Source organism: Anabrus simplex, chromosome 3 (assembly GCF_040414725.1).
Source record: "Anabrus simplex isolate iqAnaSimp1 chromosome 3, ASM4041472v1, whole genome shotgun sequence".
Taxonomy (NCBI): domain Eukaryota; kingdom Metazoa; phylum Arthropoda; class Insecta; order Orthoptera; family Tettigoniidae; genus Anabrus; species Anabrus simplex.
In genome coordinates this window covers 467,042,050-467,068,580 of record NC_090267.1, presented here as the reverse complement: position 1 = coordinate 467,068,580, position 26,531 = coordinate 467,042,050, and the positions used below count along the sequence as shown (strand labels likewise).

Sequence of the window (26,531 nt, the reverse complement as noted above, 5' to 3'; positions counted from 1 at the left end):
AAGCTAATAAATATGTATGTGTGTATATAAGTTTTACTGTGCAGAGTGATAGTGGTGATTATTGTTGTTTAAGAATGTAATCCGTGTGAAAAAATTACTACACCTCAATGTCTTCGAAAACTGTGTAGGAATATAAAGCCGATGTTATCAATGTTTTCTAAACGTCTAATACAACAGTCAGCAACCTATTATGCAGTTTTTATTTAGTTTTTTGTAAAATGTGTGATTTGCTGAAAATGTAAAATGACGGAGGACTTTGACTACCAAGCGACTGCTGCTCAGCTTACAAAGGCCTGCAGATTACGAGGTAATGTGTGGTCAGCGTATATCACTTCGCACCGTCCTCATCACTAAACGCTACACGTCTATAACCAAACATCGCTTATTTTACAAAGGAGATGGGATCAATATTGTTAGAGTGATGTGTTAATCTGCCTTAGCATTTTCTTTGTATTTTCCCTACCTCGGCACATATAATGCATGTTTTCTTCAAAGAGTGTTTAAGGTTCTGTGATTGTGATTTTAGCTTGGTAGCTTCATAATTCGGTAGTCGAAAGAGATACGTCCGTAACATCGCTAATCATTTTATCCAGAAGACGGGATCAATATTGTTGCGTGATGTGTTGTATAGTTCTAGCATTTGCTTCTTCTTCTTCTTCTTCTTCTTCTTCTGCTTGCGTTACGGCCTCTGTAGGACCACGGACAGCTCCTTCATAGATTGCATTTTCTTCTTCTCCTCCCAGAACCTCTTCATCCTTTCTCTTCTTCTCTCCCGCTCTTCTTCCGAGATATTCAGTATCCTCTAGCATTTGCTTTGTATTTTTGCCACCTCCGCATCCATAAAAAAAAGGTAGTAGGATGAAAAAGCCAATAATGTTATTATTATTATTATTATTATTATCATTATTAAGACGGAACAATATTGTTGGGTGCTAAACATAACAGTCCTAGCATTTGCTTAGTATTTACTATAGGCTAGTTCGTGAGGCTAGGTTAGAATCCTACCCACGTTATCAGAAGTAAATCTTTTGAGCTTACATCTATCTACTATTAATCATGGTAATGATTTTTGTTTTCTTCAAAGCTTAAAAAGTTACAATGAAACATTCAGTGTTCTAAACACTTGTAAGTGTCGACCAAAATGCATCCCAACACTACTGATCCTGTCTTCTTGGTGAGGCTGAATTCAATTCCTACCAAGCTTATTGGAAGTAAATCCTTCGAGCTTACATTTATGAACTATTAATGTTGGTAGTGATTATTGTTTTCTTCAAAGGTAAGTGTATGAATATTTTCTTTCTGTACTTTTGTGCGTCGGGGTGTTAGCGATAACAGACATTCACATTAACTGCGGTGGGAAAAATAACAATCGATATAGTGCTAGTATTTGCTTGATATTTACTATGTGCTAGTTCGTAAGGCTGAGTTTGATTCCTACTTAGGTTATCGCAAGTAAATCCTTCAAGCTTACTTCTATCTACTATTAATTAGTGATCAGTGATTGTTTTCTTCGAGGATAAGTGGTCTATCACTCCGCTGACTACGCGTTCACCTCTTAAGACTTGGAGTTGCCCTCCTGCCAATGATTACAGTATTGTGGTTGCACAACTAAGTAAGACAGTATTCATGTGTTCGATTTCCAGTCAGAACAGGGATTGTCTTGTAACAATATTCGTTAGACGATAGTAAGTATAAGCTGTTGTGTTATATACACATCGATAGAAGATAGTCGCAGCATTTGCTTGGAATTTACTATGACGACAGCAGAAGATCATATTGCCTTTCGTTAGAAGATATGAAGTATCATCAAGAAGGCCAGCGCCATTCAACCCATTCAGCGTAAGTATATATTATTCTATGTGTGTGTAAAAAATCCTCTCCGCAGTAAGAGGGTGCTATTCATAGTTATTTGTTTGTTGGGCGGGAACATAAAGCCTTATGCTACCCTCACAATGCTGTTCGATAGAAGTATCTCCGGTAATCAAAATGTGTGTGTGTGTGTGTGTGTGTGTGTGTGTGTGTGTAGAGGCTACCTTACAGCATTTGCTTGTCCAACAATCAATTCCATATTTTCTGTGTGTGTTCAGTTTTACAATAGAGTGTGTTCTGTGTGTGTATATCATTAATGAAGTAGTGCGTTTGTTATCACGTATACACTGTTAACTGTGTAGACAGCATACACAATAAGGAGTGAGGTATTTTCATTCTTGCATTAATCCAGTGAGATTCCAGGTATTCGAGAATTTTTACTTTATTCTGACAAAATGAGTGAACAGGGTTTGAAATCCACGTGATCCATGTATTATTCTAAAGCTAAACAGAGGAAGATCGGAGTTCAAATCATGATTTTTAAAATTCCATTTGCATCATAAAAAAGTTGATATTATATAGGAAAGTGAGGTAGTTTTATTCCATGCAATCATTATCTGCCTGCATGTCAATTTCTCTTCATGCACCCTCCTCCTATCACAGATTGTCAACATATTTTGTCTTGTTGGATGGTGACATACAGAATTTGCTTGTTCTACAATCAATTCCATACTTTTGTGTGTATGCTGATTGCATATATATCTTAACCCTCTCGTGCACGCATTTGCAGTTTGAAGTGAAAAAAAATTTGTCTTGATTTTTTATTCATTGGAAGGTTACAAAATACAATCATGTTAAAGAAAAAGAAATAATAGTTCATTTTCTATGAAAATTCCACGGACCTCAAATGAGGCCTATGTGCATGAAGGGAGTCCACACACACCACAACACAACTGAAATGAGGAATAATTTTCTTGGGAGATACTTTGCGCTGGATGTCAGTTTTACATGCACGTTTTACCGAACTAAATTTTGCATTAAGGAGTGGCTGTTGTTGTTATTTCCTGCTATGGAATTCCTCAAAACACTGTGGACAAAGGGCATATTGGCAGTGACGGCAGACACACCTGGTTTTCCTTGAACAACCGTGAAGGTGGCACTTTTATCCTTTCCCTGCTTATAGGTAGCCTTCACTTTCAACCTTTTTTTGGTTGCTGGTGGCATCTGTGAAGCGGGTCTTCCTTTCTTGGGTTCATGATTGCTTCCCATGTAAATTAGAGAAGTAGTTACTGAGGACTTGAATTCTAACAGATGCAACTTCTCACAATCTGGGTTCATTATCCAGAGGATCCAACAGTTTACAATGGTCACATTCAGTAGATAATGGAATACTCTGAAGTACTCCCTTTTGTGCCTTATGGTGTGCCGATAAAAACCTACGAGCGAGTTCATTAGATGTACGCCACCCATGTGGGAATTGTAAACGCTGATGGAATATGGTTGTGGAATTTCAATGATTGTGCGCAGTTTTCGACACTATCTCTTAGCAACACCTACAGGTTCTGCTCCAGCAAATGTAGATGCTACGTGTAAAAATGAATTATCATGCCAGCAGGTTATTGTGATGTTGGACTGCGAGGTAACAGAGTACAACCCTCTCGGTTCCTTCAAGGTTTTCACAGACCGCAGTTTGAAATCAGCACCACAAAGCCTGTTAGCTCTGATAGTCCTGGAAGCATAAATGCCATCTTCAAGAAGTTTCTAGAGAAGATTAATCGACGTAAACAGATTATCAAAAGCTTATGGCTTTTGAACTTCACGTCTTCACGCAGCCCAAGAAGATCATCACCAACTGCTCCAAATTCAGAATGACCTTCACCATTTTGCACTTTTCCTCGATAGATCTCAAAGCTATGGATGTATCCTGAGGAACTGGTTGAGACCCAAATTTTGAATCCCCATTTTTAGGGTTTACTCTTCACACATTGTTTCAGTTTTGGTCGGCCTTTGAAACGGACCATCTCATCACCTTATGAAAATTCCTCTGGCTGGGAAGAACATCTAAAGATGTGCTTGAAATGGTCAATTATAGGACGTAAACGTATAAACCGATCATTGATGTCTGCTGGAATGTTCTGATTGTCAATGAAGTGCAAATACTTCTGTATCTCATATTGTCAGGTATTGTGACATTTGTTGTGAAGACTACATTTTCTACAGACGGCCCTGGTTCTTCATCCATTTTGTTCTAAATGCATATTTTTGAGAATATATGACAAATGTGCCATGAAACATCAGTAGTCTGTCTTGGTTTGCATAAAAAAATTCCACCAAAACACTACAATGTGGTGTAGTTCTAACTGAGGTTATGACTGTGAACCATAACCTCTCGTACATTTAGACCTCATATGAGGCCCCTATATTATTACACAAAATAATGGTACTAAATTGCATGTACAATAAAAATACTAATACCGTTGGAAAGAACATGCTTTTCTGCTATATAAAACATTTTTACTTTTCAGTTGCATATATTCGTAAAGGACGTATCAATTTCAATAATTTAGTCTTCATATGAAACACACAAATAACAAGAGCGCCATAACAGCCTACAACTTCGCAGCTGCACGGAAGTGCTGTCATCTCATAGATATAGTTGTGACTAATATCACACCTCACATGAAGTCTAAAGTGAAGAACAAAGTCATAATTTTCCACAAATTCATAACAATATTAAATGAACGGCGCACTAAACAAAACATAATTTTGAGACCTCATATGAGGCTTGTGCACACGAGAGGGTTAAAGAAGTGCATGATACTGTATAGGCTTTTGGGTTTATGCCGTGTCAAGAAAATAAGGTGAAATTCTTTACATCAGAGAACTGTCCTCTGCATCATCAGAAGAAAAACTTGAAATCTCAACTGTTCTTTCTCGTGGACAGTCGAGATTTTCTTCTGATGATTCAGAACACAGTTCTCTGTGAAACGTAAAGAATTTCACCTTATTTTCTTGACACGGCAAAAGCCCAAAAGCCTATACAGTATCATGTCTATAAGTACGGGCAGTGAAAGCACCAATATCAATATTAAAAAGGTGCGTTTGTTATGTATAGCCTGTTTTAAACAAATAGATTAGTGTTCGAATTCCACAATGCATATATTAGAGATTTTTTTCTAATAGAAAGGGAACAGAGTTAAGACTCCCACGACTTTCTTAAAATTCTGTTACGGTAACTATTGTGTTTGCATTATAATCAAGGTAAGTTTTTCTGTTCAGAACACGATCAAAATGGTGTCGGGAAGGGACCACGTCGAGAAGGGCAGCTATTCTTTAAAACTCTAATCATCTCTCGACGTGTTTATCAACTGAAAAGGAAAAATATGAATATCAAAAAAGGATAAAATGTATTACTTTCACCTTACCGCATCCTCCTCCTACCGCTCCCACCTCTCGTTTTATCAATTTGAAAGGAAAATGTATGAATATTGAAAAAGGAAAAAAGTATTATCTTCGCCTTACCGCATCCTCCTCCTACCGCTCCCTCCTCTTCCTTTATTATTAAAGGAAAAGGGTAAAAAAGAAAAAGGGTAAGTAAAAAAAACTTATGCAACACATAAAAACAAGAGGAAAACGCTGCACTATGCTTTCCAGTTTAATAACGTACGTGTATCTGGTAAAAGGTAATATTTTCGATAAATATTTGACTAACCCGGAAGCTAATGTCATGTCAAGAAGGGCAGTTTGCATAAAAACTACGTTGGGAAGGGTCTTGTCGAGAAGGGCAGCTTGCCTTAATCCACTGTGGTTAGGCCACCTGGCTTTAGGATCGTTATAATTTTTTCAAAAAATTCCTCGTCTGCACGTGATTAAGTCCCCAGTCAAGTCAGGTTATAGCGATCGAACAGAATTCCGCGGAAAAACAAGAGCACGTGGCTGTCACTTTTTCAAATTCCGCTCTCCCCACATGATTAAGATAGTAACAGTGAGGTTAGGGTCGGTCAAGATGCCAGCAGCAAGGACAGCTATGTTCACTTGTTTAAATTCCACGCCCACATGGTTAGGACCTGTCAAGATTACAGCTGTCAACAGCATGTGGATTTTAAATTCCGCACCATTCACGTGCATAAGGTGGCAACAAAATTCAGCGCCCACGTAGTTACGACCTGTTAAGACGGCAACTGTCAAAAGCACGTGGATTTTAAATTCAGCGCCACCACGTGCATAAGGTGGCAGCTATAAGGTTAGGCCCCGTCAAGATGAGGTTAGCAGCGCCTACGTGTTTCGCTAAGTCCCATTAAGATGCGCACGCATACGAGATGAGCTTACCTTTACCAGAATGCGCAACTATCTTTAATCGATGCATGCAAATCGACAAATGTCAAAATAAGCTTATCTTTTCTTTTACCAGCGTGCGCAACAATCGTCTCATAATGCACGTGCACTGCATGCTGATCTGTGCACCCCCCCACCCGCGCAACGTTGGTATAAATAAAGCTGCAAGTTGCAGTTTCACTCGCCTCGCAAGAGGTGGCCGTGCCCTAGCATCTTACCCGGGACAATATTTTCTTCTTGTAGAGGACTCGTCACTATGGTGGGAGGGAGAGAGAGAGAGAGAGAGCGCACACATCTCTCACTCACCCATCCCTTTTTTTGGTAAGGGGAGCTGGGAAAAGAGGACTACCTCTCTTCCCTCCCCCCCCCCCCCCCCCCGAATTTAACAAAGCATAAAACTTCTCCGAGATTAGCCTGCACTCCTGCACGCCTCAGCTTGCAGTTAACTCCCGTCTATGAGGTTAGCCTTGCTTACTTTTTCAAATTCCGCACCCCTACGCGGTTAAGGTGACAACAGTGAGGTTTGGCCCTGTTAAGATGGTAGCACTGAGGTTAGCTGCGTTCACTTAATCAACAAGTGCACATGATTAGGACCTGTCATCTTGACAGCTGTCAAAAGCTCGTGGATTTTAAATTCCGCGCCCCCACATGCTTAAGGTTGCAACAATGAGGTTATGCCCTGTCAAGATGGCAGCAGTGACGTTAGCAACGCCCATGTGCTTAAAAGAGCGAGGTTAGGGTTCGTCAAGCACGTGGCATTGTTTACAAACAAGAGCATATGGTCGTGACGTCACTGTCACGTGGTCATGACGCCATGGGGTGAATGACCTTGGCCAGAGTCAATGACCTCAGGTGCTGACTCAGCAGAAAAAATGCTGATGCTATGTTTCTGAACTGTCACTGCTCTCCTACTCAGACCCCATAAAGAAATGTGATAAGGGATGGACATACAAATTACATCATTAAATCTTATTAAATTTCATTGATAGCTGTACCATATACCATCGTAAGGTATCAGTTTAAAAAAAAATATTAATACATTCATTTATTCATTCATTCAAAAAGTTAGCTAAACACATACATCCAGGAACACAATGGGTCTGGTCTCTCATTAGTTTTCCTTGACTTCAAGAAAGCAATAATTGCAGTCAGTGAGGTAGTTTACATTTACTATTCTCGGCAATATCACTAGGCAGCCAATGTCATTCATTTTTAACAGCTATTTACAAGAAATTTACGAAGTACCCTATTTAACACGTTGAGTGCCAAGCGACCCCATCTGGATACGCGAGAGTGGTCAAGTTTTTGAATTTCACGTCCCTATATCGGGTCGTATGTTCATTGTAAATAGTGAACTGTGCGAACCCATTTGAGTGCGCAGTAAGTATGTGTTTCGAAGCATTATCAAGTATCTTCCTGCCATCTGTTGGTCATCTACTTAAGTACGTGCATAGTCACTTTCCGTTACGTTATAATTCTCATATTTTGGTCCGTATTGAATTGTACGTTAAAGTCAAAGAAATATTAATATTTCTTTGACTTTAGTCACTTTCCATTCGTCAATTCCTATTTTGGCGCGACCCCATATGGGTACATTAAGCGTGCTCTGTAGGGTGACAAAGTCATTGTCTATCTCGCGCACGGATTGTTTATGTAAGTGTGGAGTTCTGCAAGTTCCCTTGTTTTTTTAAAGTCGCTACGAGTAAATCCAACAATAAAAGACTTAGTGCAGATAATCTGGATGGTATATCGAACAAGTCGGGCGATGATGATATAGACTAAGTATATGGTTACAATGATTTTGAACCCAGTACAGAGCAAATAGCGATCTTACACGTTCATCCACACTGATGAATTATAATCTTCCGCATACACTTCCCAACTGTACTCCGGGTTTCCAAGCCAGCTGTTGCAACAATTATGACCGTCTTCAACGATATAGTCACTGGTTCCCATGTTGCACAATTATCGCTGCTAGGTTCTCTTACCCAAATTAAAAGTTATAGAAACATAATTTTATACTTATTCAATATTCCATAACTACTAATTATTTTTATAATATTATTCTCTTACATCCCAATTTACCAAATTTACATGATTTTTCACTACTTTATATAACAACATTTTATAGGAAAATGTCCTGACTTCAAATCAGAAGATAGTCATTTACAAACATTTCCTGACCTAAAAAAACGGGATTGTAAATTTCTACGGCTCCAGTATGAACAAGCTAACGCGTCCTTCATAATCAACGGCATATAACACTTCCCTGCAAAGGAAAAGGTAAGTATGATCGAGCTTCGGGACAGTAACTACTGTATAAGTGCGATCCCATACGTGGGCGCGTGTGTGTACAATTCATAATGACCAATACGACCCTGTATATGGTCGCAATATTTTACCTAATATACATTGTGCCGTATGTTTTAGGCAATTCCCCCGCCCCCTTTGGGCTTTGTTGGCTGCCTGGTTGCGCCCTTAAAATTGACGACGGTTTTTTTCCATTTATTATTATTTCTATGTTTGGCCTTTTATGGCTTATTATTTATAATGTGTCTTGGCACGTATTTCTAAAGGTTGATATTCTCCCTTCCTACTTCCGCCGCGCTTGCATGTTACTATGGAAACGTGCCATCCCTGCTTTTCCATCCAATTGTGCTGGCCTTCCTCCCCTCCCTCCCTTCTGCCGCTCGCACGCTTGTCGAGCTACGGACAGGGGTCAGGGACTTGCCTGAAAGCCAGCGGCCGGAGATATTCTCGGTGCCTTGAGTGACAGCGGCAGGCTCTGCTGGGGTCCCGAACCCTTCCTTGTCCACGGTGTGGAGGTAAGAACTAACTAAATAAAATTGGAGTATTAGCGCGGAGTAGAACGAAGGGAGGATCTCGCTACTGGGTTTCCGAAATATTCAGTCATACAACACGATTGTAATCTAGTGCCTTTTAATGTAATCGTATACGTGCAGGCACCTTGGAAATTAGCTGCCACCTCCATCGTCATTGGTTTAAGATGATGAATTGAAGCTAGTTTTTTCTCTGCTATTGTATGCACTGGATGCTTTTAAATGGAGGGCAGCTTTGAAAGGTTGAATTGTTTTAATGTCCTGGCTGAGGTATTATATTAAACCTTTGGGGCACAATGCCCAGTATTAATGTAGGCCTACTTCTTTCACAGCCTGAGGCTGTGTTGAGATTTAAACTATATTGTTCTATATTGTACATGTTAACACTCTAAAGGAAAACCCACTAAGGGGATTTGTATTCATAATAAATGTGGTTATTTCCCGAAAGGAATGTTATCTTGAAACAGGCCCGGGGCCGTGCGCTTTTCTTTCATTCCTTCTCGTGTGGGAATGTTTGTAAACCTACGCGGGGTAACGGAGTGGTAGCCCGGAGCGTGGTTGAATGGGCCTGGTTTCAATCGAGTATTATTCTGTTTACCTTCGAGTGTACTCTTCGAATTCTTTCGACCTGTGGGTCTAACAGTGTTAGAACATTATGGCGGCTCGAGATGTCCCTTATCCGGGGTCCTTGCGAAAGGAAAAGTTATTGTATGAACTGCTCCTTAGAAACTTGGAGTCAAAAGGAACTGTGAAAAGCGATGAGAATTTATTAAGGTCGAACCTTGATAAACCTATTACTGTGCCTGTTTATACTGATAGCGAGGTCGGTGGGGCGACGTCCTTGATTCGGGTAAACTTAACAGAGATCATCTCAGTCATGGATTTTTTGGAAACTGATATTGCTTCGGTTCATGAGTTAAAGAGGGTTCAAGATTGTCTTTACCACTATTTACATAGGATCGAAGATTTGCGCTCTTTAGAACTTAAAAGATGATCTCAAGGGTCAGGTTGAGGCACTGCAATTGGAAACCTCCACATTATTGGAGAAGGTTGATTCATGGTTGGTGAGGCTGTCAGCTAAACCTAAGAACACTGCCTTTCCGTTACTCCAGCTGAAGGTTAGTCGAATAAGGCAGTTGACGAAGTTGAGTTAAATGGGCAGTCGGCCCCTTTGTCTATGCCTCCATTAAGAAATCGTGATGGCCTTTCATGCAAGGATCAGCAGTCTACTTCGGTGCTCTACAACGCGGGGTTTTCTAGTCTTCTCCACCCCATGAGTCTTGTGTTGAAAAAGGCTTCTTGTTATTCGGTCAGCTCGGCGAGCGAGGTTGTGTGGTTCCTTCGATTTTGTCGAATTCTAGGACCATGCCTTGGTCTTCGGAATATCGAACGTACAGGTCCTCCAAATTATTTACCCCTATGCCACCGGTGTGTTAGCTGATAAAATCGTTGATGCCATACCAGCCCAAACTTCCTTGCATGAGTTCCATGCAAACTTGTTGACATATTTTATCCCGGCACGTGCTCTTAATTCTTTAATTCAGAAACATTATTTTAGACTGCAGCGTTTAGGCGAGAGCTTGTCTGATTTTATTTTGGATATTAAATTTTATGCTCGGGTGTTCGCACTTGGTTACTCTGAACAGCAAATGGTGTCTATGATCGTGGAGGACATCTCCCCTAATTATTGATCTTATATGTGCTTTGCTACTCGCCCTCGTACATTTATCGAACTCGAGGCTGTGGTGATATCTGCTGAGGGAGTTCGCCATGCCGACTCTCTGCGCGAGTCGAATGTACCTTTGTCAAACCAACGTACTCAGCCACCCTCGTCTGGGAAAACTGCTCTTGTTAGGAACTGTTACGCCTGTGGGGCAATTGATCATTTGCGCAATCGATGTCCTCCTCGTATTCCCATCAATTCCTCACCTAGTGCCGTTGGTAGCGAGAGGAATAATATGGGGTTATCGGGAGTCGCCTGCTTTCGATGTGGATTAAGGGGACTTATGGCGAGGCGGTGCCCTAATCGTTCCGCAGAGCTCTGACTAGGCCAGGAGTCGGTTTCCATTTGAGCCGACCCTTCTTCCCTTCACGTAGCAGCAAGTCGGTGACCATCAAACCTCCGTAACAACCAAGGGACTAATCGCCCCTCAATCAACACACATACTGTTCTTCCTTTCTCTTCTTTTTACAGGATACACACGATTTATGCTTTTTCAGCTACGAGATCAGTAGTTCTCCATTTGAATATTAACACACTACTACACAAATAATGTTTGAAATACAATGCGAAGGAGTCCCATAAGGTTATTTACGCCAATTCAGACTACGTTTTATCCATCAGTGCAGTTCGCTTTTCAACCAATATATGTGATTTTAGCATTTCACATCATGTTTATTTTATGAAACAACATCATAGTTTATTACAAGAGTTCACCCTTATGTGAATAACTGTTTTTAACCACAAACAGTCTAATGCCATTGAGCAAAGATTATTACGGTTATTGTTTTATACGAACAATTAATCGCTACATATTATAGTAACATTTTCAAGTGATTCATTCCACTTACATTTTAAGCAATTTTAAAGATTAATATTTGTTCTAATAGACATAATATATACTTCTTGATTATTTTTAAATTGTTAAAATTCGTATTTTATCGATGTAATATTAGACGTTTTTTCGTTATATATACCGGGATCAGAGCCCTGACCCATCATGATTTAAGTTTTCTTTAGCTGACGATGCTCACCAAGATTGAGCAAAACATGTCCTACTTGTAATTTCTATTAACAGTTTTATCCTAAATATAAAGGACTAGTGTGTATTGGAAAGGTGGTTTTAATACATGATAACTTCTTAATCCTATGAATTTTGGTCTGGCACTCAATGTGTTAATCCTGGAGTTTCTGATTTTGATGTCTTCTGATACTTATTCTATTTCTGTAACAGTAAATAGTCTAGTTTACTGTGCAGTTCCCAGCTCTAACATGCAAGGAATGCAAGAAAGGCAGCCGGAATGAAACTCCCTGGTCTCTCTGGCACCAGAATAACAGCAGTCTCCACACCTCACAAACCATTTTCTACCCCTACTTCCACGGCAGCCCAGGTTGCACGGCTGGGAACCGCACAGTACTCCGACTCAAAATCAGAAACTTCATACTCGTGTGCAAGTTACCTGTTGTGAGTACAAAAAGTAGTATGCAAATTAATCAGAACACAGTTGTTTCCAAGACTTCTTACAACTAATATTGGCAGAATCATCTATTCCCCCTTTCAAATTAATTACATTGTAGGTGTATGGCAGCATTTTTGTGAACTTTATTGGACATTGCAGGATGTTCCTGCATGTGTCTAAGATGTATACGTTTTCAGTATTGTGTTATTGTAATGCAAATGAGTAGTATGAACAACACTTTCACACTATTCATCGCAGGAACTGGCTGTATACGGCATGGCATTACTACTATTGCTCAAATCTTGGTCATTTTTATACCGTTAAAAAAACTGTCATCAGCTGAGCACACCTCTACGAAACAAAGTGCTGCACAATGGGGTATTGGCCTGGCTACAGATATTACATTTTAAAGCAGTACCGAGAAACTGGGTACTATTTATTGTTGAAGGAAGGAAACTGTTGGAAGCACAAGAGTACACCAAAACAAGACTCGACTCATTATGTATCTACATGTATGTATTTATGTATGAACACGGTAGTTGCTCAGCCTGAAGGTTAGTTGGATCCTAAACAGCTCCACCATTAGCCGTCATAGATGACTTAGGCATCGCTGAAGAAGAGTACTAGGGAAATTAGGAGTAAGATAGTTTACTGTTGCTTTCCTCGCAGAGCCAGAAGTTGATATTATACCGGGCGAGTCAGCTGCGCCTGACGTTTTATGCTGTTAAGGCATACCGCCGAATGTCACTGGTCTCGTTACGGTCTATTTTCCTTTGCCGTATACCAAGCAACAATTGCATTTAATCACTCACTGCACCATTACCTTTGCAAAAACATGTAACGTATGCGACAGGCATTTATACAATGCATCAAACTGCCATACAGTTATGTAAAAAGTACGTACCATTTATGAGCTTTCAGTAGGGTACGAAATGAACGCTAAAGCGATGGCATTCTGATAGAAAACTTGTGTGCATTAGCGAAATGGAAATGTACATCTAGTAAGCTTTCTGGAATCCTACTTGCTGGAGTCGCCGTGGTGTCATAGGTTAAGTGTGGTGCTGTTAAAACAGCTGTGTTTGGTAGGTGGGTTCGAATCCCACTTGAGTCTAAACTTTATTCGCATTTCATACTTTGAGAATCATGCACAGAGCCAATATATCCGAATGCCCTCATGTCGTGGGTTATTTATTTATTTATTTATTTAGGCATTGTTCTAGGCCATTAGGGCTGCTTATGTGGATGTTTTATAAACAGGGCTGGACAAGGATATAATGGTTGGGGGTTTGAATCCACTTGATTGAGCAACAGCCTGTTAGCGCAGTAAGTGTTCGAATAGATGGCCTTCTGCAGTAATGCACGTTTCAGCACACCCTTGAACTGTCATTCGGGCTCTTTATAGCATTGTAGGTGTTACAGATTCACAGGCTTCCGTAATAAGGTTTCAAAGGCTTTCAGGATTTTACGGCTGCTGAGCGAACACTACATCCTTCAAATAGCCCCATAGGAAGAAGTCCAGTGGCATCAAATCGGGCAATCTAGCAGGCCAGGTGACAGGTCCTCCCCTTCCTATCCATCAACCGAGATGTGTAACATTCAGGTAGTTGCGAACATCTGCTGACATGTGCGGGGGGAGCTCTGTCGTGTTGATACCACATGGTTACACACTCACCCAGGGGCACCTCCTCTAGCAGCAATGGTAGTTGGTCTTGAAGAAACTGTAGGTACTGGGCTCCTGTCAAATGATCCTCAAAGAAATATGGTCCAATTAGGTGATCACCCAGTATAACACACCAGACGTTTACTCCCCATCGTGACATGCTGCCTGCCCTACCCAGTGGGGATTCTCAACACTCCAGTAGTGCATATTATGATGATTCACAGAGACATTACTATGAAATCGTGCCTCGTCCAAAAATAAAATGCGAGATACAAACGCTGGGTCATTTGCCACTTGCGTCAGTATCCACGCAAAGATATCAACACAAGTTTCGAAATCTCGTCCGTCGAGTTCTTGATGTAAATGCAGGTGACACGGGACAAAAAAAAAAAAAACTGGAATGAAATATCCTTACAACAGACAACTGGCTGATGTTGGGATGTTGTGCTACTGCCTGGGTGCTCGCGTGAGGATTCTCCCGGAAAGTGTCCAAAACCATCTCAGCAGTTTCACTGGACGTAACTGGTCCCTCTCTAACAGGACCTGTTCGGGAAAGTGACGAAGTTACACGCAAACGTCGCTCCACCCTCCTAAACGTATTTGCGTTTGGTTGTTGTCTGTGCAGAAACCTTTCTTTGTACAGACGCTGTGCTTCCTGTGCGTTCTGTCTTGTTTCGCCGTAGATGAGTAGCATGTCTACCTACTCATCTGCTGAATACATAGCGAAGAAATGACCAGGACTGCTAGGCTACACAAGTGTCAGGCCACTACACATACAACATGCATGCTATTGGTTGAATGTGGCAGGAATGGCCTCTTATTTGATCCTCAAAGTTTACAATGTGAATAAAAATATTTATTGCTCGTGGAATTCAAACCCACCTACCAACGCAACATGCGTCAACATGCCTGTAGTTAGTCCCCTACACCACGGTGACTTGCTTCCAGTTTATCAGAAAGCTTACTTGGTGTAAAACTACGTCCCGCTTCACTAACTCACGCGTTTTCCATCAGTATGCCATCGCTATTAGCGATAATTTCATAACCAATCGAAAGTTTATTACTGGAATGTACATTTTACATAACCACATGACAGATTGATGTATTGTATAAATACCTGTTGCATACATGTTTTTGCAAAAGTCATGCACTAATTACTCAGTAAGTGCTTTAAAGGTGACTAGCTTGGTATACGGCAAAGGAAAATCGACCATCACCCCACTGACGTTCGTTGGGATGCCTAAAAGGCAGAAACATCAGACGCGGCTGACTCACCTAGTATATGTCTGCCAATTCTGCTAGAAGGCAAGCACCAACCAACACTATGAACAACACTTTCACACAATTCATCACAGGGACTGGCTGCATAAGACACTTCATTGCCAACATCACTCATATCTTGGTCACTTATGCTGTCAAAGCCAAGGATGAGACTGACAAAGGCCAATAAAACTAACAAATTTGTTCTAGCCCACATTACAAGACATAATGCACTGTAAACACTAGGTCTTGCCAGCAAAGGCAAGAGCAAAATAAAGCCCAGGCTCTCAGCTGCTGACCTAAACAGAGATTTAAGTCAGTGGGCGATATATTCACATTACAACAGTTCACCGCAAACTGTTAGAGGCTCGCAGAAGAGCATGAAGGCCATAGAAAAAGCTGCTTCAGATGGAAGTAATGCACAAAAAGAGACTCATATGGGCTAAATTCCATATACACTGGACTGAGGAAGATTGGATGAAAGTCTTATTTTCGAATGAAGGCCATTTCAAAATCAGCGAGTTCCTTATGTGCAAAAAAAATCAGGAAAAAAAATGGATCAGAAGAATTGACCCTGAGTGATATTTGCAAGTGTGGACTCATATACAGCCAATGAAAAGAATAAGGAAAATTTTGCAACATCACACTCCTAATTGTTTAACTTCTTAACCTTATGACAAGTGCGCATGGCATATGCCATGCAATAATGACAGCCGCATCCGAGTACGTATTTGACCAGTAAACAACCTCTGGGGAGTAATATTTTTTTAAAATTTACAATTAACTTATTTATTACAACTTTGAGAGACTTTGAGAGACATACAAACACATTTTGGATTGAGAAAACACTGTCAATTCAGAACTTTAAAAATATATGATACTATTCAAGGCAAGGATGTATGCAGAGAGCGAGCTCACAAGTAGAACACTCGAAGCTCGTTTATTTCTTTTTCTGTGCTGACAGGGTAGTGTGTTTGCTAACGTAGTATTGCTAGAGAAGTTTACACTTCTTTGATTCACTTTGCGGAAGTGGCCTCACAAAATGGTGACCTCTAAGGCATAACGGATCTTGCGTCCAACCTCCAATCGGGTGTGCAACATTCCTTCCATTGTTTTTAGCAGTAAAGTGTCCAGAAACTCCATAGCATTACTTGTAATTTACAAAAGAAAAAATATTCACAGTTATACGTACAAAAACCAAAAATATTTACAGCTACGAAGAGTACAAACAACTATACACATCGACAGCAATCGTGTAATACTGTAGTGAGTGTACACATTCCCGTCAGAGACCATCATCATATAGAACTAGGATTTGTACAGTGACACTATTCGAATAACTGAAAAAGTTCAACAACAACAACAAAAACTCCGCCAGCTGTCATATTATGTCAGTAAGCACTTAAGTTTTCAGTACTAGCCTAAAACGAAAAATGCCGTGCTCCCTCATGTGGGACCAAGTGGAGAATACCAAGCTCACTCTGTTGACTGTCTTTTGGTGCACTCATCAACAGGTTAATAATGTATAATATATTACAGTACATCCTTGTTAAGAAGTTTCTGCATGGGACAAGGAAAAAGAACTTGTTAAGCGAGAGAACATACTATTGAATGTCTGTTAGGTCATCAGCCCAGAGGCTGGTTGGATCTTCAAATAGCATCACCAAAGGCTATGCAGTTATAGACAAACCACAAAAACCAATGGCAGTACCAAAATGAGATGTACTAGGCAAGACGAGGAGTGAGGTAGTTTGCCATTGCTTTCCTCACTGGGCCACACAGTGCTATTGTAGCACAACTAACCCTATGATCAACATCTTTCATGACACTCAGACACACTGGCTGTGCTATGAATGTCAATCAGCACTGCCCATACCCCAGCAGCTTCCATATTGTCACAGCCATGGATGAGACTGGGACTTTAGTGGAAGCTACACTTTGCTCTGGCCTGTGCCAAGAGATGGATGCAGAAGTACTATATCCATCAAGAAATGTCAGCAAGTAAATGAATAAAAAACTATCCAACAGGGATATGGAAACACTAGATACGATTTTTTCCGACATGAGGGCATTTCAGTAACCAGAATTTCATTACGACTTCCCAATCAACACTACAAAATATACCAAACTTTTGTTCTACCTCATTAAAAGTAGGACTAGTTTCGGTTCCACTATTGGACTATTGGTCTATCGTGACAATCTCTCCAAATTAATGTGCGTATCAAAACGCAGGATTACCGAGCTCGATAGCTGCAGTCGCTTAATTGCGGCCAGTATCCACTATTCGGGAGATAGTGGGCTCGAATCCCACTGTCGGCAACCCTGAAGATGGTTTTCCGTGGTTTCCCATTTTCACACCAGGCAAATGCTGGGGCTATACCTTAATTAAGGCCACGGCCGCTTCCTTTCCTCGCCTAGCTCCTTCCTGTCCCATTGTCGTCATAAGACCTGTCTGTGTCGGTGTGACTTAGAGAAACTTGCAAAAAAAAAAAAAAAAAAAAAAAAAAAAAACCCACAGGATTTTTCTTATTTATTGAGGTTTTCTCAAGGGACCGAATCAGATCAATTTATCGAGAAATTTGAATTGGCAAGAATAGACTGTATTTGCATGGTTATCTATCCTCAATGGCTCTGTCAGCCAACTTTCCTCTGCAACAGCCATATTGTGTTTTTCCTGTTGTGTGTTCCATTCATCGTTCCTATCTTTCTATATACAACTTGATTTGCATTTGTTTGTTCCTTTCCATTACTTGTATCACATCTCACTGATGAGTATATCTCAATGTGATTATAAAATGGTGCAATACTGCCCCCATATAGCTGCAAAAATGTTTATTATGAAGGTCACAGATTATATCTTCTGAAATTCTGTTAACACAAATTTAAACACGAATAGGACATACTTGGTATGTATGAATCCTGGAATATCCTGATTTGTAACCACCATGAAGGAAACAATTTTGATTCACTGTGTAGACTGAGTTTATTTTACGAATAATTTAATTTTTAGTATGATCAGTAGGAAATTACAATGCCTGAGGAATGGCACAAAACAGATGTCTACATGAGCTGGCATTTTGTAACAAATTTAATTGTTTCAAAATGATAAGTTGCTCATATAAGCAAGGTTTTCAAAAGGCCTTAAGGTATTAAGAAAAATTCAAAGCTATGATTAGTAATTCTGGAAATGCAGATCACCTTAAAAGTAGGGTAGACATATTATTTCAATTTTGTTTTTAGTTACGAGGGTTTGAAAATGCATTGTCTGCCTGTCTGTCCGTTAGGTCATCAGCCCTCAAATAGCACCACCAAAGGCTATGCAGTTATAGGGAAACCGCAAAAACCAATGGCAGAGCCCAAATGAGGTGTACCAGGCAAGATGAGGAGTGAGGTAGTTCGCCATTGCTTTCCTCACTGGGCCAGAACGTGCTACTGCAGCATGACTGATCCTATGAGCAACACCTTTCATAACACTCTACAATAGTTGTGCTCCAAATGTGAGTACTCAGCACCACCCATACCCCAGCAGCTTCCATATTGTCACAGCCATGGATGAGACTGGGACTTTGGTGGAAAATACACTTTGCTCTGGCCTGTGCCAAGAGACGGATACAAAAATACTGCATCCATCAAGAAATGGAATGCATTATATAAACAATAACATTAACGTTTTTTTTTTTTCCAGGTAAAATGAGAAGTGTTCATGATATCATTTCTTGAATTTTGTTCCAATACTATTTAAATTTAGTCATAATATTTAAAAGTATATTATTATAGTATAAAGAGCTGAACTCATTTTTTTTTTTTTTTTACAAATCTATCACTTTACAAATAAAATAGTCTTGTACTGTCCTTTTCAATACAAAAAAAACATCTATATTAGATGAGGTAATGTCTCAACATTTCAGCCTATCCTCTCCCAACCACACCAGCCCAGACTCTCTGCTAGGTACACACATGTTTACAGTCAATATGGACACGAGACTGACAAGGTCGTACCACTCGAGACGACAGCCTTCTAACGAAGAAGTTTGATTGAACCTATATCCTTTTCTTTTCAAGCAATATTTTTTGGTTTATTTGTTTCACCCGATCATCATTTCTTTCCTTTTCACCTGCTGCAGATAATCCACACTCATTATCCCCTTATTGACAGTCTCACTACGTTTTGCAACAGATTTCTACTTTTAAAAGGATTAGCAAGTTTCATATTAACCAGAAGAGTTTTTAGATGAGAGGATTTTCTACCTCAACATTCACACGTGTTTTAATATATTAATCACAATCGTTATCTTTTAATTCCACACATTTTTTGGCGTTTTTATTTGCTTTAATTAAATGAAGTATTTTAACTTCTACTGAAGATGGCCTTTAGATAGGCTGAAACATGTTCAGACATTATCCTATCTAATCTAGATGGTTTTTGTATTGAAAAGGAGAACAGCATAAGATTTTCTTTATTTGTAAAGTGATAGCCACCAATACGGAATGAGATTTATAACATGCAATTACATGTCTATCACCAGAAAGAGAAAGAATTGGGTGTTTCATAAAAATAACCAACTGAATCTGTTTATTTACCTTAAAGAACACCTCCACTCCATAAATCAGGAAAAATATCACCACAATGAACAGCAAGACTGCATAGCAACCATTGAAGACATGGTTGTAGAAGCTCTGGAAGAGATGAAATGAACAATCAATTAGCACAAAAGGAGACACAATGACACTACAAAAAGCACTGTCCTACAATAGTTACAGAGAAGAATATGCCTTAGCGAGAAGTAATCTAAATCAATTTCTTAACGTAACACAACACATAACACAAGCAATAAATAGTTCAAGTAATATTATTAAAGAATCTATGTAAAGCTAATAATACAGTTCTTACGAGACAATTACTCTCTTAACTTCTTGTACAATCATCTGTTAACTACATAGCTAAAAGCTCAAATTTTAAGCAATTTCTTTTGGGTAAGAGTTACATGAGTAACTGGGATAAACAAAGAATCAGCTGGCACATGCATATTTATACATTTTACTGCATAGTTTCTTAATTTATTGATTTACAAAATATTTCTAGGATACACCTAAAAGCTATCCAGAGGCAAGATTTATTTTAGTATGATAATGCATATTATTATCACCTTGGGAGTGGCGACCCCATTGTAATAATAGCCTATATGGTTCATTCATTACATCCCTGACCCGGTCAAAGACTGGAAAACAGGTTGTAGGTTTTCAATGCATATTATTATGGTATTTACCACACATCAGATATTACAGTGATTTGAAAACACAGGGATACCTTGTACTTTCGATGTACGTATCAGTTTATTTCTCTCGTACTTGTCCTGCTGATATAAGGACTAACGTTGTATTATCTACAACAATTATTTCTTTTTTTCATTGTCCAATACAACAAACAGAACCATTTAAACTACATTAAGAGGCATGATGAAAAGGTAATTCATGGTAAATAATTCTGATTTCTAATGTATTGTTTACTCTTACATCTTCCTGTAGACACTGTTGACAAGGATCATGTACTGCTATGTATCTGATGTTGACAACTGGCTGAACCTTATGCTTCTGTTGTCATGTTATTATAAACTAACTTACTTTCCGTATCCATATCAGATGCAATGTTTCCCGAATTTAGCAACCGAGTTACCCTTGTCATTTACTTCCATGATGTCCTGAGCTGTGCATTGTTCATGAAGTCTTCCACAGACCAAATGTGCTTGGTCCTGGATGGCTCTGCACTCTGTGTGCTGCTTCCTGCCAGGAGTAGTGCCCACTTTTGAAGATTTGCCTTGCATATTGCAACACCAACTCTGACCCTGTTTAGAGTTCTCCAGATGGTGTAAGGAAGGTCTTCTCCAACGGCTGGTTCTTCCCTGACCTGTATTTCTGATCAACTTCTACAACTTCATGAAAATGGCTTTTTAAGGTCCTTTAAAAGCATGGGATATAGTTAAGAAGCTCTTCTTAGACTTATGGCAGTGTTAAGGAGGGGATGATGTCAATACACAGGGTGGCATCGATCTTCCAGTTTTTTTTTTGCATTCTGTACAAGTTATATTTCTTCTTCGCACATTTCGAGGTGCGATTCTGATGAGTGAGTAGAGTTTGTGGACAGGTGTTCGTTTAAGGCATCCTGTGAAGATGCGGACTATTTCACAGAGTGCAATGTCAACATGGTTTGTGCGAGCCGATGCTTCCCGGACAGGACATGTATATTCTGCTGCCGATATGCATAGCCCCAGTGCTGACGTTAGCAGTGATGCTTGCTGTGCTCCCTAAGCAGAACTGGTGAGTTTGTGCCAGATATTGTTTCTAGAGTGCACTTTACCTTTTGTATTCTAGCAATGCTGCTTGTATGACAAGGTCACTCCAACATTATTCTAAGGTATTTGAGGATTGAGTCCTGCTGAAATCGATCCCCCTGTAACGTTCCAGACGTCACAGTGTAATTATGTTAATTTTATCATGTTTAATCAATTCAGGAACGGTATCTTTGGCATCATGATATTTATCTTCGTACGTAATTTTATTATAATTCATGTTTGATCATTTGCTCACTATCATTTCATTACTTTGTAACTATGACTTTTGAACGAGGGCTGAATATCCTTGTATTAACATAGATTCTTGCAACATTGGTGTAAATTTAACTTGCAGTAGCGTTTCCTCTATCTTGCCACATCATCGAGGAGGAAGAAGAAGAGAGAAATTTAGACATCAATTCTTGGAAAAGCCGGCACATGTCCAGGCGTTGTAACCGCACCTACTGTGTTCCGAGCTGAGTAATTCAAACTGGTCACCGCCTATATTTTCAAAGGAGCATTCCCTTGCCATGGATACTGAGTGAAATGGATAATAGAAGAACAGTTAATAACATCGTGGGGACCCTTCATCTTCGATATCTGGAGTAGGAAGAGATGTGTCACCTGATTGGACCACGTGTTTCAACCTGTAATTAGAGCCAGTAAAGCTTACTTAAGGGCGTGTTGGAGCTCTTGGATTCATTCGATTCTATCTTGTATTTCGCTTTAGGTTTGAGAACTTGTCGTATGGTTGATGTACCATAGTGGACTAGTGTGATAGTTTATCACTTCTTCATTCTTCACTTCATTACCACGACGTGGTACTGAGGAATTTCTGAATGATGGGCGTATAACCACTCATCAGGAAGTACAAACAGCTATAATACTAGACCGGTTTGTACCAGTCTAAAACAATAGGTAGCATTAAACTAGCTAGAAATAAAACTACGGTACACATTTTCAGTAAAGTTGGAAGGATTGTTAATTCAATATCCTCTCCGCATAACCCAGGGGGGTTTTTCTAACAGTGATTCAGGGCTCATCTCCAATATATGGGATAGAGCATAACAGGGAGTGGTAGTTTCGAAGCCATCGTCCTATTAGTGGTAGATGCACTTGGCAAGGCAGGAATGGTACTTGGCGGCAGATGGAGATATCTCAGACGACCGGTGATGTTCCCGCTACAAGGACGGAGGCTTTCCAAGGAACAGCAGAACAAGACCACATGGTGAGCAAGCGAGTTAAAAATATTGCAAGTTTCCGCGAGGTAGAGTCATTCGATTTTTTTTGTTAAATTCATTTTCTACTTTAAATTCAGTTCTCCGTAAAACCGGCGTCATTTTTTATTCAGTTTAATAAATGTTATTTTCTTGGTTCATTTTAATCAGTCTGCCTTAATTAGCCTTGTGATTTCTAATTCTCCTGCTTAATGATTAGTGCACTGTCTCATCCCTGTGATGAGAGTCCGTCCGAGCTTTCTTATAAATTTTTGTTTATAAGTCATCAACTTAAAGATAGGCGCCCTTAGCTTGGACAGCTGCATTTCTTGTTCAATTGTTCTTTAAAAGAGGGGCAAGTCACACCCTCTCCACACAATGTTAAGTTCTTCTCACTTCACTGCTGCGCAGATGAAATGTGCACATTTGTGTCTTACTTCGTTATGGCTTTAGGTTGTTGGCTTCGTGATATAACAGCTCCTTCAGAGCTTCACCTAGCATGGTTTCAACCTCAGTTAAGCTCCTGCCCTGCGTGGCTGCAACAGCATCGTCAGCATGTGGGTTTTTAGGAGTGGACCAGTCATTAGTATTGTGATGAGTTGGCAGGATAGTACGATAAATTAACATTAGACTGGTAGCTTCTATACTAGGATTTATTAACTAGGCACTAAACTACACACGACTACACATAACTTTCACTCATAACACGCACTTACACAGTTCGCGTGCTCTCTCTCTCTCTCAGTTTCTCGCTTGTTCTAACACTACAAATTATTCTCACAAGCTAAACCGTTATATCACAAAGTCACGCGCACTTGCACCCTAGGACAGTGTACACTGTATTTCAAAAGCGGCTGCACACTACACAGTTCGCGCGCGCCGAAACAGTTCTACATCCACACACAAGGTCCTTCGCACAGCTTCAAGATTCCTCTTTCATGGTCAGCCAACACTGTAGCACGCTAGTCCAACAGTCATGGCAGTTCACGCACTTCACAGCACTGGTAGTCACTCACTCGCTGACTGAGCTCACAACCGAACTACACCAACTCCAACAAGACATTCCTGTCATATATCTGCGCCAGTCATTCCAGAACAGCCCGGATGCTGCATATTTCCAGGAACCTCGCAAGATGGAAGACTCCAGGTTAATCGTCTCATCATTTCCATAGTCCAAGAGCTGAAGCGAGAAGGGGTCTGATCTAGCATCAAAGCCTTGTTCGTGATTGCTGCAGTCGAAGAATAAGCGTGTGGGCTGATACCATGACGTCACCAGCCCATAGCAAGTTGGCATGGCGGACGCTGTAACCATTATACTATACACATTTTACAGCAATGGACCCAGCACACTGTCCTATGGCAGTGCGTTCTTTTTTGCCATATGCTCTTCTTGCCATGAAGATACATACAGTCTTCTGATTTGGAAAAAAGGTGCCAATGGGTTTAGTTAGATGGTAATCTTCCGCGACTTTATATAGCCTATAGCAATCGAGGCTTTCATGGCCCACGTTTCAATCATGTCAGTGTTTTCTGGGCTTGTAGGCCGTGGTCCAGGAGCATGTGATGGTCCGACGTTTCACCGAAGACTGCGTTCGGCATTATCAAGGGTTCCAACAAACTTCGATAGCAGCAAAGCTCACAGTGGAATGAAGTTGTATTGTAATTCCACCTCATTATATGATGGAGGCTACAGTACACTGCTCGCCTATTGGTCCACCACGCTGGAGGGGCGGTCGCTGATTGGCTGTTCTTCGGCCAATGGTTGAAGCATTAAGGAACCCGATGTACATCGACCTGCCTTGGCGGAGACAGGCAACTGATCACCCGTTTCTCTTTATGTTCTGCCACGACCATCATGTCTTTCGGATTTAAGGCTTTCAGGACTGGAAACCAGGCTTTGTTTTCCCGTTCAGATTCCTCCTTACGGTTGGAGCTGTTGATGTACTTCAGGATTTCAATGGCTTCCCTTTGTAGCTGGGCGTGATAAGATAGAATAGTTGACAGTACTTTGGTGTCGCTGTACTGTATGTCATGGCTTGCTAGTAGCGAGTGTTGAGCGACTGATGATCTATCTGCTTGTCCCAGCCGGCTATATTTTATGCTTCTTTAATCATGTGGCAATAATCAGTTTTGTAGTGCCTATGTACACCTGACCGCAGCTGCACGGGATATTGTAGATACCTGCTGTGGAGATTCCTTCACAACTTTCGATGAGTTACAGTAAAACCTCGTTAAGACGTTTCTGCAGGGGACAACAAAACAGAACGTGCTAAGCGAGAAAACGTACTACCCACTATACAAATAAAAACTATCCAACAGGGATATGAAAATACTGGATACGATTTTTTCCAACATGAGGGCATTTTACGTTGTGTATCCGTGGGTACAGAGAAAACTATATCTACCATTTCTAAAATTGAGAGGAAAATATTAAAAGGTGTGAAAAACACAATAGAACAAATATGAAAACCTTTTCTGCTGGGGCTTATAAAATAAGTGCACTGAAAGGTGTGGACAAACACCAAACAACAAATATGAAAACATGTGCACGGGGGGGCCAGTAAAAATATTGAAGTATTATTGCAGATCAGTCTTTCTACAACAACTGTTAGTAGAAGCATTTATTTTTTGGAGCAGTAGGTTATTAAACATTTTTTGGTGACACACTTAGACAATATAATTGGAGGTTACACTTGACTGTGTGTGACCGGGAGGAATGACACTGTACACCAATTTGAATAAACTTGGACCAATTCAAATGATCGAGTCAAAACTTGAAGGTGCGAGTTCAACATTTGTGACCTCTGCACGCTTTAAAATGCGAATGCCAGTCTACTTTCTGAAAGATTTTGTCTTCATTAGTAAGGAATTTCAAGACCTTTTCCGTATCCATAACTAAGGCTATCTCAAGACAAATATGCACCACGCTAGTCAATTTCACATGATTATGTTCCTCATCCAGATATAGGCTACAGTATAATGCGACAAATATTTGCTACACTTCACTATACCACTCAACACAAAATAAATTTCTAACTTCTGAATGGAATGCAAAATACAAGCACAAATAGGAGCAATCTTGCTGCTTACTGGCAAGCAAAACTGAACATTCCTGAGGCTAACAGCTTGCTCCCCGAAGGTGCAACTTATCCTGTGAAGTTCAGGAACTGAAGCCTTTTTCCGTAATCATACAACTGTGGTGACGGCTCTTACTCGGATTGGAAATCAAGTTTCTTTCGCAAGGGAAGACAAAGATCACTTTCAGGGCTAAGAAAAATTTGATCATACTAAGCGGTAATAACGAAAATTAGTGGCGCGATAAGCGAGGTAATTTTATATAGATTTAATAAGGTGAGAATGAACTTTGAATTTACGATGTGCTAAGCGGGAAAACTTGTTAATGAGGAACGCACTAACAAGGTTTCACTGTATAATCAACAATGTCCAATGTTGCTTGGCTTACATGTTGTAGAGGTCAGAATGTGAGTATTTGGCAACAATATGAAGCTGAATTCCGTGATACACGTCAGTTTGTACACAGGTGCCATGAAGTCACACAGCCAAATAGCCAATGTGTGTGCTTCTGAACCACAAGATCCCATGTTCGATATCACTTGGGTATATATTTTTATGTTGTCTTTTTTATCTGTACTTAAAGAATAGACTTTATTGTATTAGACATCACAGAAAAAAAATTGTTTTGAAGTTAAATTAGATTACTGTATTGCAGTAAGCATATTCTTGAACTAGTTGCAACATATAGGAGTAACATTTCAGTGCAGGTTATATTAAATGACCCACAGTACAGTCCAAGTGCTTATTTTGTGGAGTATACTTATTTTCAGAATAGGACTTCAGAAGTCTGCCTTGTGTTTAGACAAAATGCACACAAATTATTATA

General features: G+C 40.1%; 1 protein-coding gene across 9 annotated transcripts in view; it reads right to left on the bottom strand.

Annotated features, from left to right (window-relative positions):
- Nucleotides 1-26,531, bottom strand: part of LOC136866529 (uncharacterized) — a 300,340-nt gene that overhangs the window by 114,640 nt on the left and 159,169 nt on the right. For all 9 annotated transcript variants that reach the window (XM_067143584.2, XM_067143577.2, XM_067143580.2 and 6 more), the window contains one exon: nucleotides 19,666-19,761. In XM_067143584.2, the coding sequence (XP_066999685.1) occupies nucleotides 19,666-19,761 (96 nt within the window). The remainder of the gene's footprint in view (nucleotides 1-19,665; nucleotides 19,762-26,531) is intronic.